Source organism: Lagenorhynchus albirostris, chromosome 18 (assembly GCF_949774975.1).
Source record: "Lagenorhynchus albirostris chromosome 18, mLagAlb1.1, whole genome shotgun sequence".
In the NCBI taxonomy this organism is placed as follows: Eukaryota; Metazoa; Chordata; class Mammalia; order Artiodactyla; family Delphinidae; genus Lagenorhynchus; species Lagenorhynchus albirostris.
This window is the reverse complement of record NC_083112.1, coordinates 8,517,956-8,534,363: the sequence shown is the minus strand read 5'-3', so window position 1 is coordinate 8,534,363 and position 16,408 is coordinate 8,517,956. Positions and strand designations below refer to the sequence as shown.

Sequence of the window (16,408 nt, the reverse complement as noted above, 5' to 3'; positions counted from 1 at the left end):
CTTGGCAGAAAGGCACAGCATTACGCTCTCGGATTTCACGCAGCTCTCGGATTTCTCGTATTTCCGTAAACACATCCAGCCCTCTTTGACCCCACCCTCCGCTCTCTGACCCACTGACGGGTCCCTCTTCTGGCCAACTGCTCGATCAGCCATGGACTGGAGATGCTTCCTCTTTCTGCCTCACTTCTTCACTCCTGAGACCTGATTTCTACTCTTGCTACAGTACCGACACTTTTCTATAAAAGATCAGAAAGGACAAACCCAAGACCAGCCAATGGCCTTCCTGCAATCATTTCCCTTGAAGTCTCCTGAGCACATGACAACATTTATCAGATTCTGCCGGAAATGCTTTCCTCCATTCTGCGATGCTGCCATCTCCCATGTGGTTATTCAAACACCACCAAAGCACTGTAAAACAACGCACCTGTGAAAAGAAGGGGCTGGATTCTAATCCTGGTTGTTGTGGCACAAGCCCCTTTGGGGAGTAATCACACTTTCCTACGCAAAGAAGAAGTAACTTCCACTTACTCTATGAGACTGTTTTAAGAAACAAAGTTGGAGCAATACTTCAAATAGAAGCACATCGTGCAGTGTACAATTGTTTGTATCATTTAATTTACTGCATGTTCATGACACCATTAGATATAAGCAAAGGTCTAAAAGCCAAGGGGCAGAGAAAACAGGCAAGAAGCATATGTAGCTGGAAGGTATGTGAAATAAAGATTCAGTTGTTACTTTACTCAAGCAAGACTTTTCATCTGTGTGTAAATGTATCTAGTGACTGTCATTAGTACATACTGTACCAGGTAAGGCTTACGTACTCCCTCAGGTGAGGGTTATTTTGGAGAGGTGTTTTTCACTTTTTAAAATGGGTTAACTTGATATGTGAGCTGCACTTGGTCACCATCTACTCAGGTCCACACACATCACAGGTTAGCGGTTGTTTCATTGGAAAATCCAAAATACAATGCCTTGGCCTTTATGTTTTAAAAGAATATCCGTAAACTTTGATAACAGAGGAAAGTCACTTGAAGTTAAAACAGGGAGCTCCATGCCCTTCACTCACAGGGTGCTCTGCACAGATCACAGATAGGGAGCTCATCACTGGTACCATGACTGTGTCCTGGTATAATGCTTTTTCATTTAAATGTTGCCAATCATGACCAGCCACTATAACTTGGCTGTGAAAGTAAGTCTCTTAAACTATTTAACATTAATCCAGCAATCTGAAAGTGTATTCTACATGGCAATGAGTAATAGCCACGGCACAAAAGGCTTTCTCAAAGCTGGCTTCCCATGCGCTCCTAACTTCTAACCTCTCATTCTTCCGTGAGGGTCCCTGCACAGGCTGCCGTCTTGGGCCACCCCTGCCCCGGGAAGATGCATCTTCTTAGGCTTCTCTCACTTTTTTGGGCACTCCTTTTCTGGGCTTTCTTTTGTGGATCCCACTTTCTGGTCCTAAATGAACTTGTTTCCCTGTGATATGCCTCACCCACTTTCTCTACCCTAATCTTTCAGTGTTTGTTGGGTGATCATATAAATGAATGAGCCCTGGTTATTTCTCCTGAGGTATTTTACCCGCACTGAAAATTCAGTACGTGTAAAACTAATTTATCCCCTCTCCCCAAGCACAGCGGTCCTCTGAAAAACTCCTTATCCACAGAAAACAGTCCAGACTCCTCAGCATGGCTCCCATGGTCACGGGAGCAATGGGCTCCAGTCGGCCTTCCCAGCTTCCTCCCGGCCACTCCCCAGAACTCTGCTCTTCTCTCCTTCAATTCCTTTGTCCACTCGGCTCTACCTGTCTGGCACGACCCAGCCCATCTTGTCCATCTGGATAGCAGATATCTTTAGTATGTCACTGCTTCCTATGACACTCCCCCCCGCCCCACCTTTCTAGCATCCTTAACTACTCCCTTACCTGAGTTCCCACAGCACTTGAACTGTACCTTCTTATTATATTTACATCACAGTACTATTTGTTTAGGTATCTGTCTTCCTCCTGGGACTGAGAATTTCTGGAGAGCAGAAACTCTTGCTTACCGCTTTGTAACCCCAGCACCTTGCACAGACCTTGGCATGATTCAGGTGCTCAACGTTTGTTAAACTGAATGGAAATGGCTCCAAATCATGGCTGAAAACTGCAGTTACCTTTTGTTTCTCCTTCTCTCAACCAATATTGATTCTTCTTACATAATGTTGCTTATAGTCATTCTTTCTTTCTAGTTCCACCTTCTCCATTTTAGCCTCAAATCTTTATTGATGCCCCAACTCCCAAAATGCCTCCAAACTTTAAGGATCTCTCCAGTCGGGGTTTAACATCAAGGCTGCACTTTGATCTCTTTGATACTGGCAGGTAGAGGATACGGCCCCACCCACTGGCATCAAGGTCTTCCACAGTCTGACCCTTCCTACCTGGGACCACATTCTTACATCTCTTTGTCCCACACAGGGCTTTGTTGTATATGTACACACACATACATACATGCACGCTCTCACTCACCTCATAAAGGTTTGCTAAAATAACTTTATTACCCGGACAATTTTTCATTTATTTTGCTTTCTAAGTGCTGAGGGTTAATTTAGGCATTTAAAATAAATTAGGGGCAGTGTACATTTTCAAAATGCTGTTGGAAATCTCATCACCTTTATTAATTCTCATTACCATACGACTTTCTCACCAGCAGGAACTGAGAGCCCTCCCTGGCTCCCTAGTATAGGGCAAAGCTTGCTCTCGGGTTCACAGCACGCCTGCTTCTTCCACTGTGAGCTTCCTTACTAGACTGAGGTTATAATTTATCTGATTTACATCTTTCTTCTTTGTCTCTCACACTAGACTGGGGGCCTCTCCAGGGCTGGCACTATGTTCCCTTCATGTTTATTTCCACAACCTGGCATAATGTTTGGCACACGGCTGCCACAAGGTAGGTACCGTGTAAGAATGGGTCAAGTTCACATTCATAACATTTGTAAAAGTGAAATTCTGGGAATTAGGGTACAAATTCCTAGCTCTCCAATATACAAAGTAGTCACTGGTACAGTTCTTCTCCCACTAACAGTGAGCTTCAAAAAATTAATCCTGTTTGGACATCTTGTCATTTATGAAACAAGAGGGTTTTTTTTTTTTAACCAAGTCTATTCTATACATGTTTAGATTGTAATTAGGTTAAATAAGAGATATTAAACCAACAGTTAATTAAACAGAAAAGCAACAGAAAACTTAAGGAAACACAAAGCTTTAACCTCTAAATATACGTTTTAAAATTCAAACTGGAAAGCTGACAAATTCTCAGAGATTTCCACAGTGAAAAAAAAGAGGCAGAGAATTGTACATAATACTCTTTACTGGGAATTCTGACCAAAAAAATAGGCTACATAATATCTAGTAGAGCCAGGTAATACCCAAGATCCACTCTTCTCTTCTTCCTTAGTTATAAAATACCTCATTTTTAGATGGACACATGGTTGCCCAAAATAAAATTTCCTCATCTTTCTTATAGGTATATGTGGCTGTGTGATTAAGATCTAGTCAACTGGACATAAGCAGAAGTAGCGCGTGCATTGTAAGGATGTTCTGGTTTTTTTTTTTCTGTGATTCTTTTTCCATTTCACCTTCCTGCTGCCTGGAGCACAGATGTAACAGCTGAGCTCCAGAAGCCAAAGTGGACCATGAGATGACCTTGGGAATGTAAGCCATACACAGGAAAACAAAAATATAAAGATACGGGACTGATTTTCTTTGTACTTCTTCAATGTGAGAGAGAAATCAACTTTTATCTTGTTAAAGCCACTGTTATTTTATGTGCCATTTGCCGCCAAACCTAATCTTAACTGATATGGGATCTTAGGTCCATTACCTGTTGAAAACTCCCCTCTAAATTCTCACCAACTTAGTTTTTAAAAATATAAGCACGTTACAGAGTAAAAAGCACAGGCTTTATAGTTAGAACATATGGATTCCAGTCTCGGTCCCTTCAGGCTTTAGTCATATAATATAGGGCAACCTCTCCAGGACTCATTTCCATTAGTTGTAACATAGAGATGATGATGAGACCTTCTTCTTGGGCTTGTTGGAAGGGTTGAGTAATGTCAGGTGACACGATACGTGAGAAGGGGTTGGGTAAGGCACTTCCCCGGTGTTCCAGTGGTTAAGACTCTGCGCTTCCACTGCAGGGGGACACAGGTTCGATCCCTGCTCAGGGAACTAAGATCCCGCATGCCGCGCAGTGTGACCAAAATAATAAAAATGATAATATCAAAGAATTAAGAAGAGGCTTGGTTAATTATAAAGTATTACATGATTCTTGTTATTTTGTTTTTGCTTCTATTTCTAACAGGAGAAAAATGAATCCTGGGCTTGGCAAGTGGAGGATTAAACAGGGCCACCCAGGATCAGGCACTGGAAGTGAAGCCCAGCTCTCTTTAGCCTATCACTCACGCCAGGGACATTTAAAAGGGAGAAATTGATAAAAATATTCTCTAAACAGGGACCAGTTGTCCGTTGTCCAAAGGATGCACTTAGCATAGTGCCTCCCCTATGGTAAGTACTAAATAAATGTCACTTCTGTGGGTACCACTGCTCCCGGGAGTAGAGCAATGGTGTCTATAGCTCCAAGGAGGTGTCACCAGCGTGTTCTTCTCCCGTAGACGGACCTGTATGACCCCAGAATAACATCCTCCTGCTCGGAATCAGAATAAGGGCAATTACAGAATTTGGACCTTTGCTATCAAAACCCGAAGAGAGCTTGATACGTTCACGGCCTTGCCAATAGAACCACAATTCTTATAATTTGCTGTTGAAACAGTGGACGGGCACTTTCAAAGGTGACTTGGCTGACTTTCTTTTTCACTGAATCCACAGAGGGACCAACTTCAGTCACATTTCCTTCTGGCCTGGGGATCCTGCTATCTCTTTAAAATGAGACCAACTTCGTAGGTTGTCTTCTCTCATGGTTCACGCATCAACTTATGATTTTACAATCAGAGGATAATTTCATGTGCCTTATTTGAAAGTCCTCAGTGACCAACTCACTACTGGTTCACCCCTAAAGTGTCTTTAATACACAGAGATGTGTTACAAGCAGTGGTTCTCAAGCATCAATGTGGGTGGGGGTCACCTGGAGATCTCGTTAAGCTGCAGAATCTGACTCAGTATATCAAGGCAGGGCAGTGATTCTGCATTTCAACATTTTGAGCAGCAAGGTTAAAAGTATTACAGCTAATTAAGTGGCAAAGTTGGGATTTAAACCCCAAAGTCGATCTCTTTCCCACAATGCTGAAATGCAGAAATAGAGTGCTGAATAATAAATGAGACATTGTGTCGAAGCCAAATTATTTGGGATAACTATTATACGTAATGTTAAAATGCTAAAGTACCATTCTCCCAGAGGAAAAAGAAAGAAGCACACGAAGCAGGAGAAAAAGAAAACACAATTTTTTTGAGGAAAGGACAGTGATAATCTAGGAGGAAAGAGACAAAGAAAATAAAATAGAGTGAAAACTTATGGAAGACAGATAATATTTAGGTTCTTAAGGAGAACGGAAAGAGCCACACTTGCCACATTTCGAAAATAACAACCCCAAACATTCACCCCAGGTCCCTGACCTCCAAGCGGGACCAGGTAACAGCAACTAAGGATAATATGAGGAGAGAAGTCAGCTCCATGGCACAGAGAGACGAAGCCCAGACTCCATTCCACCAGCGTTCCAGAGAACAGCCAGCTCTGCCAGCAACAGAGCGCAAAGCCAGGGCCGCACCAGCCTTCCAAGACCTGCCGTGACAGCAAACTTGTGAGGTCTCCCTCAGCCAACAGTTTATAAAACAGAGAATGGAGGATTCTGTCTCTATCGTCAGGCCTTCACATTTCTGGATGGAACAAGTCTGAACTTTAACAGCCAAAGCATTTCCTCTTGATTCCACATTAAAGGCAATTTCAAAGCACTGCAGAGAGCGTACTCTCTGTGTGTTCTCCATAAGACAATACAAAAATCCCACTGTGTTAGATCAGGCCATGGTGCATCCCGTGGGGCTTTGCCTCTGCTACCGGCACCAAATGAGGTTTATAAAGAAGAACACGCTGTCCTCTTTGTCATTAAATGCAGACGTTTAGGAAACACCACAAACCCATTTCCGACCTCCTCTGATGTCCTGTTATCCATCATTCTAAACACACCTAAAGCCCTCCTGAAGTGACTCAACCAGGATTGATAAGATTCTAGTTGCCTATGTTTATTACCTGCTGTTTAGAGTTGGAAGTCCTTTTACTAGTCCTGATCTATTTTCAAAGGACCTCCTTTGTATTTATTCTGTCTTAAACTGTTTTCTTCATGTATCACTTTATTAGAATCTAAGTTGCTATGCTGTTTTATAATTATTGCTTAGGTGGTCTCTCTCTCTCACAGGATTGCTAAAATTGGTCCTAGATTTTGTATCACCAGAGCCTACTGCTGTGTCAAGCATATAGCTGGCATTCAACAAAACGCTGGTTAAAATATAAGAAAGCTCTAGGGCAGAGATCTGATCGTCATATGATACCATTTATTCAGAAGAATCTCAATAAGGTTCTGAATGGAAATTCCTTTATCTTTTCTGGTAACCAAAGACTGATGACCTCCTCATCTTAAATTTCAACACTTCAGTTCTTTCCAATTCAAACCAACAGACATTTACTAAACATCTACTACAAGCTGTCACTGTCAAAGCTGCAGGACACAGTTCCTACGATCACACTCCTGTATCCTCTTTGACGAAGTTCATCAATACACCATAGTACGCATTCAGCCCTTGCCTCTGTACATCTTCAAACAAATAAAAAGCAGTATATAACATATATTACATACTTGATCAAACTGGGGGTCTTCTCCACGTTGTAGAGATTTTGTCAATGGCTTTTCCTAGAAAGAAACAGAGGCAAGAAAAATTACTAGAGGCTTTTAAATATTACAAAAGAAATGTCATTATTATTAAAATTGTTCTCATCTATTTCTCCCTTTATGGGATGAAGAGACGCCAGTTTTCAAATATGTGAGAAACTCTTCCTTACTATTCAAACCTTAAAGTATAGTGTTTGATCATCACCACCAGGATTTTTACTATTCATCTTCACACATTTGACCAAGACATTCAAATCTGATGCTATAAGTGATCCTGTGTTTTCAAAGGAAACCACATAATAAAACCTAGGGAATTTGTTTGAAATTTCATTACCTATCTTGGGACTTGACAGATAATAAAAAGTTGAAAGTGATACACTATTCCAAGTCCTAAGATTTAGAAACAAACTAAGGTATAATTATTAGTCTGAAGGATGGACAACCTACAATTACACACTTACTAGGTGTAATCGGTGATTTCTAAGCATGATATTTTGGCCTGCAAAACATCCAAATCTCTGCAAAAATCATCTGGGAAGTGACAAAGGTCTACAGAAATAAATTTTCCTAACGATTATTTCTTTGTTTACATTAGGAAGCCTTAACTGACTCTTCAGGAGGGCATTTTGTAACTATTTAGCCTTACCTGTACCTTTCTCCTTTTTTGAAAGTTAATATTGACCCAAATTTGACTTAGGATTAAAAACCACGCAAAAAGTTACACATCAAAAAATAGTGTTTTCAACCTGCGCAGAAGGGGAGAGGAAGCACGTCCAGAGGAGGGCCTCTGGAGAGTGGAGTTCTGGAGTTTGGAGCCGTGTGCCTGACAGGGTCTTGGTGATCTGGCTGGATATCAGGCCGAGTTCAGGACATTGGTCCACCAGAGACCTCCTGGCACCATGTAACATCAAACGGTGAAAGCTCTCCCAGAGATCTCCATCTCAACGCTAAGACCCAGCTCCACTCAACGACCAGCAAGCTACAGTGCCAGACACCCCATGCCAAATAATTAGCAAGACAGGAACACAACCCCACCCATTAGCAGAGAGGCTGCCTAAAACCATAGTAAGTTCACAGACACCCCAAAACATACCAGCAGACGCCATCCTGACCACCACAAAGACAAGTTCCAGCCTCATCCACCAGAACGCAGACACCAGTCCCCTCCACCAGGAAGCCTACACAACCCACGGAACCAACCTTAGCCACTGGGGACAGACACCAAAAACAACGGGAACTACAAACCTGCAGCCTGCAAAACGGAGACCCCAAATGCAGTAAGTTAAGCAAAATGAGAAGACAGAGAAACACACAGCAGATGAAGGAGCAACGGAAAAACCTACCAGACCAAACAAGTGAAGAGGAAATAGGCAGTCTACTTGAAAAAGAATTCAGAGTAATGATAGTAAAGATGATCCAAAATCTTGGAAATAGAATGGAGAAAATACAAGAAATGTGTAACAAGGACCTAGAAGAACTAAAGAGCAAACAAACAATGATGAACAACACAATAAATGAAATTAAAAATTCTCTAGAAGGAATCAATAGCAGAATAACTGAGGCAGAAGAACAGATAAGGGACCTGGAAGATAAAACAGTGGAAATAACTACTGCAGAGCAGAATAAAGAAAAAAGAATGAAAAGAATTGAGGACAGTCTCAGAGACTTCTGGGACAACATTAAACGCACCAACATTCGAATTATAGGGGTGCCAGAAGAAGAAGAGAAAAAGAAAGGGACTGAGAAAATATTTGAAGAGATTATAGTTGAAAACTTCCCTAATATGAGACTACTACAAGCAATTTTCCCTAATATGGGAAAGGACATAGTCTATCAGTCCAGGAAGCGCAGAGAGTCCTATACAGGAAAAAAACAAGGAGAAACACGCCAAGGCACATATTAATCAAACTATCAAAAATTAGATTCAAAGAAAAAATATTAAAAGCAGCAAGGGAAAAACAGCAAATAACATACAAGGGAATCCCCATAAGGTTAAGAGCCAATGTTTCAGCAGAAACTCTGCAAGCCAGAACGGAGTGGCAGGACATATTTAAAGTGATGAAAGGGAAAAACCTACAACCAAGATTACTCTACCCAGCAAGGATCTCATTCAGATTCGACAGAGAAATTAAAACCTTTACAAACAACCAAAAGCTAAGAGAATTCAGCACCACCAAACCAGCTTTACAACAAATGCTAAAGGAACTTCTCTAGGAAGGAAACACAACAGAAGGAAAAGACCTACAATAACAAACCCCCAAAATTAAGACAACAGTAATAGGAACATACATACTGATAATTACCTTAAATGTAAATGGATTAAATGCCCCAACCAAAAGACACAGACTGGCTGAATGGATACAAAAACTAGACCCATGTATACGCTGTCTACAAGAGACCCACTTCAGATTTAGGGATACATACAGACTGAAAGTGAGGGGATGGAAAAAGATATTCCATGCAAATGGAAACCAAAAGAAAGCTGGAGTAGCAATTCTCATATCAGACAAAATAGGCTTTAAAATAAAGACTATTACAAGAGACAAAGAAGGACACTACATAATGATCACGGGATCAATCCAAGAAGAAGATATAACAACTGTAAATACTTATGCACCCAACATAAAAGCACCTCAATACATAAGGAAAATGCTAACAGCCATAAAAGGGGAAATCAACAGTAACACAATCATAGTAGGGGGCTTTAACACCCTACTTTCACCAATGGACAGATCATCCAAAATTAAAATAAATAAGGAAACACAAGCTTTAAATGACACGTTAAACAAGATGGACTTAATTGATATTTATAGGACATTTACAGGACATGCCAGCCAAAAACAAAAGAATACACTTTCTTCTCAAGTGCTCATGGGAACATTCTCCAGGACAGATCATATCATGGGTCACAAATCAAGCCTTGGTAAATTTAAGAAAACTGAAGTCATATCAAGTATCTTTTCTGACCACAGTGCTATGAGATTAGATATCAATTATAGGAAAAAATCTGCAAAAAATACAAACACATGGAGGCTAAACAATATGCTACTAAGTAACCAAGTGATCACTGAAGAAATCAAAGAGGAAATCAAAAAATACCTAGAAACAAATGACAATGAAACACAGCAACCCAAAACCTATGGGATACAGCCAAAGCAGTTCTAAGAAGGAAGTTTAAAGCAATACAATCCTACCTCAAGAAACAAGAAACAACTCAAATAAACAACCTAACCTTACACCTAAAGCAATTAGAGAAAGAAGAACAAAAAAACCCCCAACGTTAGCAGAAGGAAAGAAATTATAAAGATCAGATCAGAAATATATGAAAAAGACATGAAGGAAAGGACAGCAAAGATCAATAAAATTAAAAGCTGGTTCTTTGAGAACATAAAGAAAACTGATAAACCATTAGCCAGACTCATCAAGAAAAAAAGGGAGAAGACTCAAATCAATAGAATTAGAAATGATTAAAGGAGACATAACAACTGACACTGCAGAAATACAAAGGATCATGAGAGATTACTACAAGCAATTATATGCCAATAAAATGGACAACCTGGAAGAAATGGACAAATTCTTAGAAAAGCACAACCTTCCAAGACTGAACCAGGGAGAAATAGAAAATATAAACAGATCAATCACAAGCACTGAAATTGAAACTGTGATTAAAAACCTTCCAACAAACAAAAACCCAGGACCAGACAGCTTCATAGGTGAATTCTATCAAACACAGACAGAAGAGCTAACACCTATCCTTCTCAAACTCTTCCAAAATACAGCAGAGGGAGGAACACTCCCAAACTCATTCTGTGAAGGCACCATTGCCCCCACACCAAAACCAGACAAAGATGTCACAAAGAAAGAAAACTACAGGCCAATATCACTGATGAACACAGATGCAAAAATCCTCAACAAAATACTAGCAAACAGAATCTAACAGCACACTAAAAGGATCATACACCATGATCAAGTGGGGTTTATCCCAAGAATGCAAGGATTCTTCGGTATAGGCAAATCAGTCAATGTGATAAACCATATTAACAAGTTGAAGGAGAAAAATTATATGATCATCTCAATAGACGCAGAAAAAGCTTCTGACAAAATTCAACTCATTTATGAAAAAAACCCTACAGAAAATGGGCACAGAGGGAACTTACCTCAACATAATAAAGGCCATATATGACAAACCCACAGCCAACATCGTTCTCAATGGTGAAAACTGAAACCATTTCCACTAAGATCAGGAACAAGACAAGGTTGCCCACTCTCACCACTATTATTCCACATAGTTTTGGAGGTTTTAGCCACAGCAATCAGAGAAGAAAAAGAAATAAAAGGAATCCAAATCAGAAAAGAAGAGGTAAAACTGTCACTGTTTGTAGACGAGATGATACTATACATAGAGAATCCTAAAGATGATACCAGAAAACTACTAGAGCTAATCAGTGAATTTGGAAAGTAGCAGGATACAAAATTAATGCACAGAAATCTCTTGCATTCCTATACACTAATGATGAAAAATCTAAAAGAGAAATTAAGGAAACACTCCCATTTACCACTGCAACAAAAAGAATAAAGTACCTAGGAATAAACCTACCTAAGACGACAAAAGACTTGTATGCAGAAAACTATGACACTCATGAAAGAAATTAAAAATGGTACAAACAGATGGAGAGATATACCATGTCCTTGGATTGGAAGAATAAACATTGTGAAAATGACTATACTACCTAAAGCAATCTACAGATTCAGTGCAATCCCTATCAAACTACCAATGGCATTTTTCACAGAACTACAACACAAAAGTTCACAATTTGTATGGGAACACAAAAGACCCTGATAAGCTAAAGCAATCTTGAGAAAGAAAAACGGAGCTGGAGGATTCAGGCTCCCAGACTTCAGACTATATTACAAAGCTACAGTAATCAAGACAGTATGGTACTGGCACAAAAACAAAAATATAGATCAATGGATCAGGATAGAAAGCACAGAGATAGACTCATGCACATATGGTCAACTTATCTTTGATAAAGGAGGCAAGCATATACAATGGAGAAAAGACAGCCTCTTCAATAAGTGGTGCTGGGAAAACTGGACAGCTACATGTAAAAGAATGAAATTAGAACCCTCCCTAACACCATACACAAAAATAAACTCAAAATCAATTAAAGACCTAAGTGTAAGGCCAGACACTATAAAAATCTTAGAGGAAAACGTAAGCAGAACACTATGATATAAATCAAAGCAAGATCCTTTTTGACCCACCTCCTGGAGAAATGGAAATAAAAACAAAAATAAACAAATGGGACCTAACGAAACTTCAAAGCTTTTGCACAGCAAAGGAAACCATAAACAAGACAAAAAGACAACCCTCAGAATGGGAGAAAATATTTGCAAATGAAGCAACTGACAAAGGATTAATCTCCAAAATATACAGGCAGCTCAGGCAGCTCAATATCAAAAAAACAAACAACCCAATCCTAAAATGGGCAGAAGACCTAAACAGACATTTATCCAAAGAAGATATAGAGATTGCCAACAAACACATGAAAGGATGCTCAACATCACTAATCATTAGAGAAATGCAAGTCAAAACTACAAATGAGGTATCACCTCACAGCAGTCAGAATGGCCATCATCAAAAAATCTACAAACAATAAATGCTGGAGAGAGTGTGGAGAAAAGGGAACCCTCTTGCACTGTTGGTGGGAATGTAAATTGATACAGCCACTATGGAGAACAGTATGGAGGTTCCTTAAAAAACTAAAAAATAGAACTAACATGCAACCCAGCAATCCCACTACTGGGCATATACCCTGAGAAAACCATAATTCAAAAAGAGACACGTACCACAATGTTCACTGCAGCACTATTTACAATAGCCAGGACATGGAAGCAACCTAAGTGTCCACTGACAGATGAATGGGTAAAGAAGATGTGGCACATATGTACAACGGAATATTACTCAGCCATAAAAAGAAACGAAATTGAGTTATTTGTAGTGAGGTGGATGGACCTAGAGATTGTCATACAGAGTGAAGTAAATCAGAAAGAGAAAAACAAATAGCATGTGCTAACACGTATATATGGAATCTAAAAGAAAAAAAAAGTTTCTGAAGAACCTAGGGGCAGGACAGGAATAAAGATGCAGACATAGAGAATGGACTTGAGGACACGAGGAGGGGAAAGGTTAAGCTGGGACGAAGTGAGAGAGTGGCATAGACATATATACACTATCTAACGTAAAACAGATAGTTAGTGGGAAGCAGCCACATAGCACAGGGAGATCATTTGGTGCTTTGTGACCACCTAGAGGGGTGGGATAGGGAGGGTGAGAGGGAGACGCAAGAGGGAGGGGATATGGGGATAAATGTATATGTATAGCTGATTCACTTTGTTATAAAGTAGAAACTAACACACCACTGTAAAGCAATTATACTCCAATAAAGACGTTAAAAAAAATAGTGTTTTACTTTAGCTAATGATGATGTCCCAGAAAGATTCCATTTACATTTTGCTGATTGCAAAGACCCTCTCCCTGCCTCAGTTCTCCATTCCTCTCCACTGAAAAGGTGACATATACCCTAAGGTGGATGCGAGCCCCACCCCACCCCACAGAGTCTCTGTTCTTGAAGAGATCGGCTCAGTCTGGGTATCTACAGCTTTACCAGGAACCATATGAATTAACTGCTCTGTCTCATTTGCAAAATACACAGCTTCAAAATGCATATTCACCTAAAATAAAAAGAATGCTGCCTTCTCAAGGGCTAATAAACATTGCCTCTTCAAAGTATATTATACTTTTCCTTTTATAGCACTTACCAAGGGTGATGAGCTGACTGACACCCCCAGTAGACTACAAGCTGCAGAAATGCAGTCCCCTCTATTTTTCCCGAGTACCTAGAGTTACAGGGCAGGGCTCTGCTTGGTAACGGTTAAACATTTGCCAAATTAATCAAAGCTGTAGGCTAATGACGTCCAGTTTCTTCAACTATGAGATCCTCTTATTGGCATGTGTATGTTTTGTTGGTTTTTTTTTTTTTTTTTTTTTTTGTGGTACGTGGGCCTCTCACTGTTGTGGCCTCTCCAGCTGCAGAGCACAGGCTCTGGACGCGCAGGCCCAGCGGCCATGGCTCACGGGCCCAGCCGCTCCGCAGCATGTGGGATCTTCCCGGACCGGGGCACGAACCTGTGTCCCCTGCATCGGCAGGCGGACTCTCAACCACTGCGCCACCCGGGAAGCCCCGGCATGTGTGTGTTTTGCTACAAGTTAAAGGAATTTTTTAATATACTTTTTCATTGTGGCAAAATACATATGATGCAAGATTTACCGTTTTTACGATTTTTATGTGTATAATTCTGCGACACGAAGTGCATTTACAATGTTGTCTAACCTTCGCCACTCTGTTATAAGGACCCATTTTAATGTCAAAAATTTTCAAGGAATTCTTAACCACCAAGCATAGACTTATACCCCAAACATACAAGATAGTAATTCTACCTTGTTGTTTAAAACCATACATAATGACAGAGCTAAAACTATGCTTTCAATGATACTTTTAAATGGTTTTGTACTGTAACAGCAACAAGACTTATTTTATATACATTAGGAAAGTGGGGCTGCATCTACATGGGAAACTATAATGTATTCAGTTAAATGCTAATGGCTGGGACTTCCCTGGAGGTCCAGTGGTTAAGACTCTGTGCTCCCAATGCAGGGGGCATGGGTTTGATCCCTGATCAGGGAACTAAGATCCCACATGCTGCATGGTGTGGCCTTAAAAAAAAAAAAAAAAAAAACCTAAATGGCTGAGACACATGTGGATCTGTAGACCCCTGCAATTACTCAGAAGTCCTTACCTTGGGAATCTGCCATCGTTTCATCCTAAAAGATGAGATCCTATCACAGTGGGGGATGGAAGGTGACTCTGTCCACCCACATCCTGGAACGTCCTATGCCTAAAAGTCATTTTTCCCCACTACTATCTGGGTGGGAATGGTGATAAACATGATATTTTATGCTCACATATTTGCATACATATGAAGGAAATAGCCTATGGCAAGTCTCACTGTGTCTAGCAAGCAAAGTTAATATGGTAAGTTGTTGCTATACTCAAAAGTCAAGTCCCTTAGCCAATTACTTGAATTCCATGTCCCAGTAAAACAACATACTTTTACACTAAGTTCTCCTGAACGGTTCTTACACAAATATGCTGTCTTAATCATATTCTTTGAAGACTTAGTTTAAATGTCACTTCCAAGATTAAGCCATTCCCCACTATTCCCAGGCAGAGTCATCTGTTCCTTGTCACACGGCACTTTGCATCTCTTCCTGTCAGCATTTCCACTGTGCTGTAACTTGTCTGTCTCCCTACACTCCTTGTACAGAGTTGAAACTTATTATTGGGGTTTATTAAATGAATATATCCCTGTGCATTTGGAAAGGTAGCTTTGGGCACAGAGAATCAAGTTCACATTTTAACATTCCCAAGATTAGCTGCACATCAACATAGATTTTATCAGTGTCAAGAGGTTAAAAACTAGACCTGGGGAAGACAGTATCGTGCTGGCTAAAAAGTAAAGAGAGAAGGGAGAAGGAAGGAAGGAAGGGAGGGAAGGAGGGGAGAATGGAAAAGAGGAGAGAAGCAAACTTGCTGAAGCTCAGGAGAGAGCCATCTGAAAACAAGGCAGAGCAATCAGGCTCATGCCCCCTTGAGAAAAGAGATCTGCAGAGGCCTGGTTCTGCTTCTCCTGCAGGAGATCAGCGCACGGAATCTAAGGTCTGCAAGAATCCAAGGTCTGCACATTCAAGACATCATGGGTCTCAAAGAGCATTAAATAAGTAGTAAAATGAAATTAACACAGAGTAAACAATGGATACTTAAAGAACAAGTAGAAACAGACTATGACAGAGGAGGCTCAAAATAATGGTCTCACTTGTCCAGTAAGAACAGTGTGCGTTGTACAGTTTTAAAATTTGTCTTTGTTCTGTATTTTAGTACAGATTTTCTTATTTACTAGAGGTTCACTAATTGAATGATATGTTTGTTTTTCAAAAATCATTCTAATAAAACAAAACTTTGGGGTCATGGATCCCCCAAAATTCTTAGTGGTCCAAAGCTAGAAGACCTCAGCCTGTGACTCGACCTTGCCCAGAAGCCCCGGCTCACTGGGTGACAGTGAACAGAAGAGATGGGCAAACCAAAAACATCGTGAGACTTGGCATTGAACATCAGGGGTTGCTAACAGCCCAAAGAGAACAAAATAGACATTAAGCCCCTCCTGATGGAAGCAAACACTATGAAATAGTTTTGATAAAAACAAACAGAAAAAAAAAAAAAACCCTGTAACTAACCAAGCCTTTAGATATAATTTCCAATTTTCAGGAAATACAAGAGTTAGGAAAGAGTAAGAGGAATATGTTCCACTAAGCCACAGGGATGACATCAGCAAGACTCAGCGACTGAAGGAAACTGAAGTAAAAAAAGATATTTTTTCAATAAAAAGTTGCAGAGAGTAAAGAAAAAAGAAATGG

General features: G+C 40.2%; 1 protein-coding gene across 1 annotated transcript in view; it reads right to left on the bottom strand.

Moving 5' to 3' along the window:
• The window catches only part of FRY (FRY microtubule binding protein), a 251,661-nt gene that overhangs the window by 173,337 nt on the left and 61,916 nt on the right, over positions 1-16,408 (bottom strand). Inside the window, exon 3 of the mRNA XM_060129571.1 lies at positions 6,841-6,894. Coding sequence (XP_059985554.1) covers positions 6,841-6,894 — 54 coding nt within the window. The remainder of the gene's footprint in view (positions 1-6,840; positions 6,895-16,408) is intronic.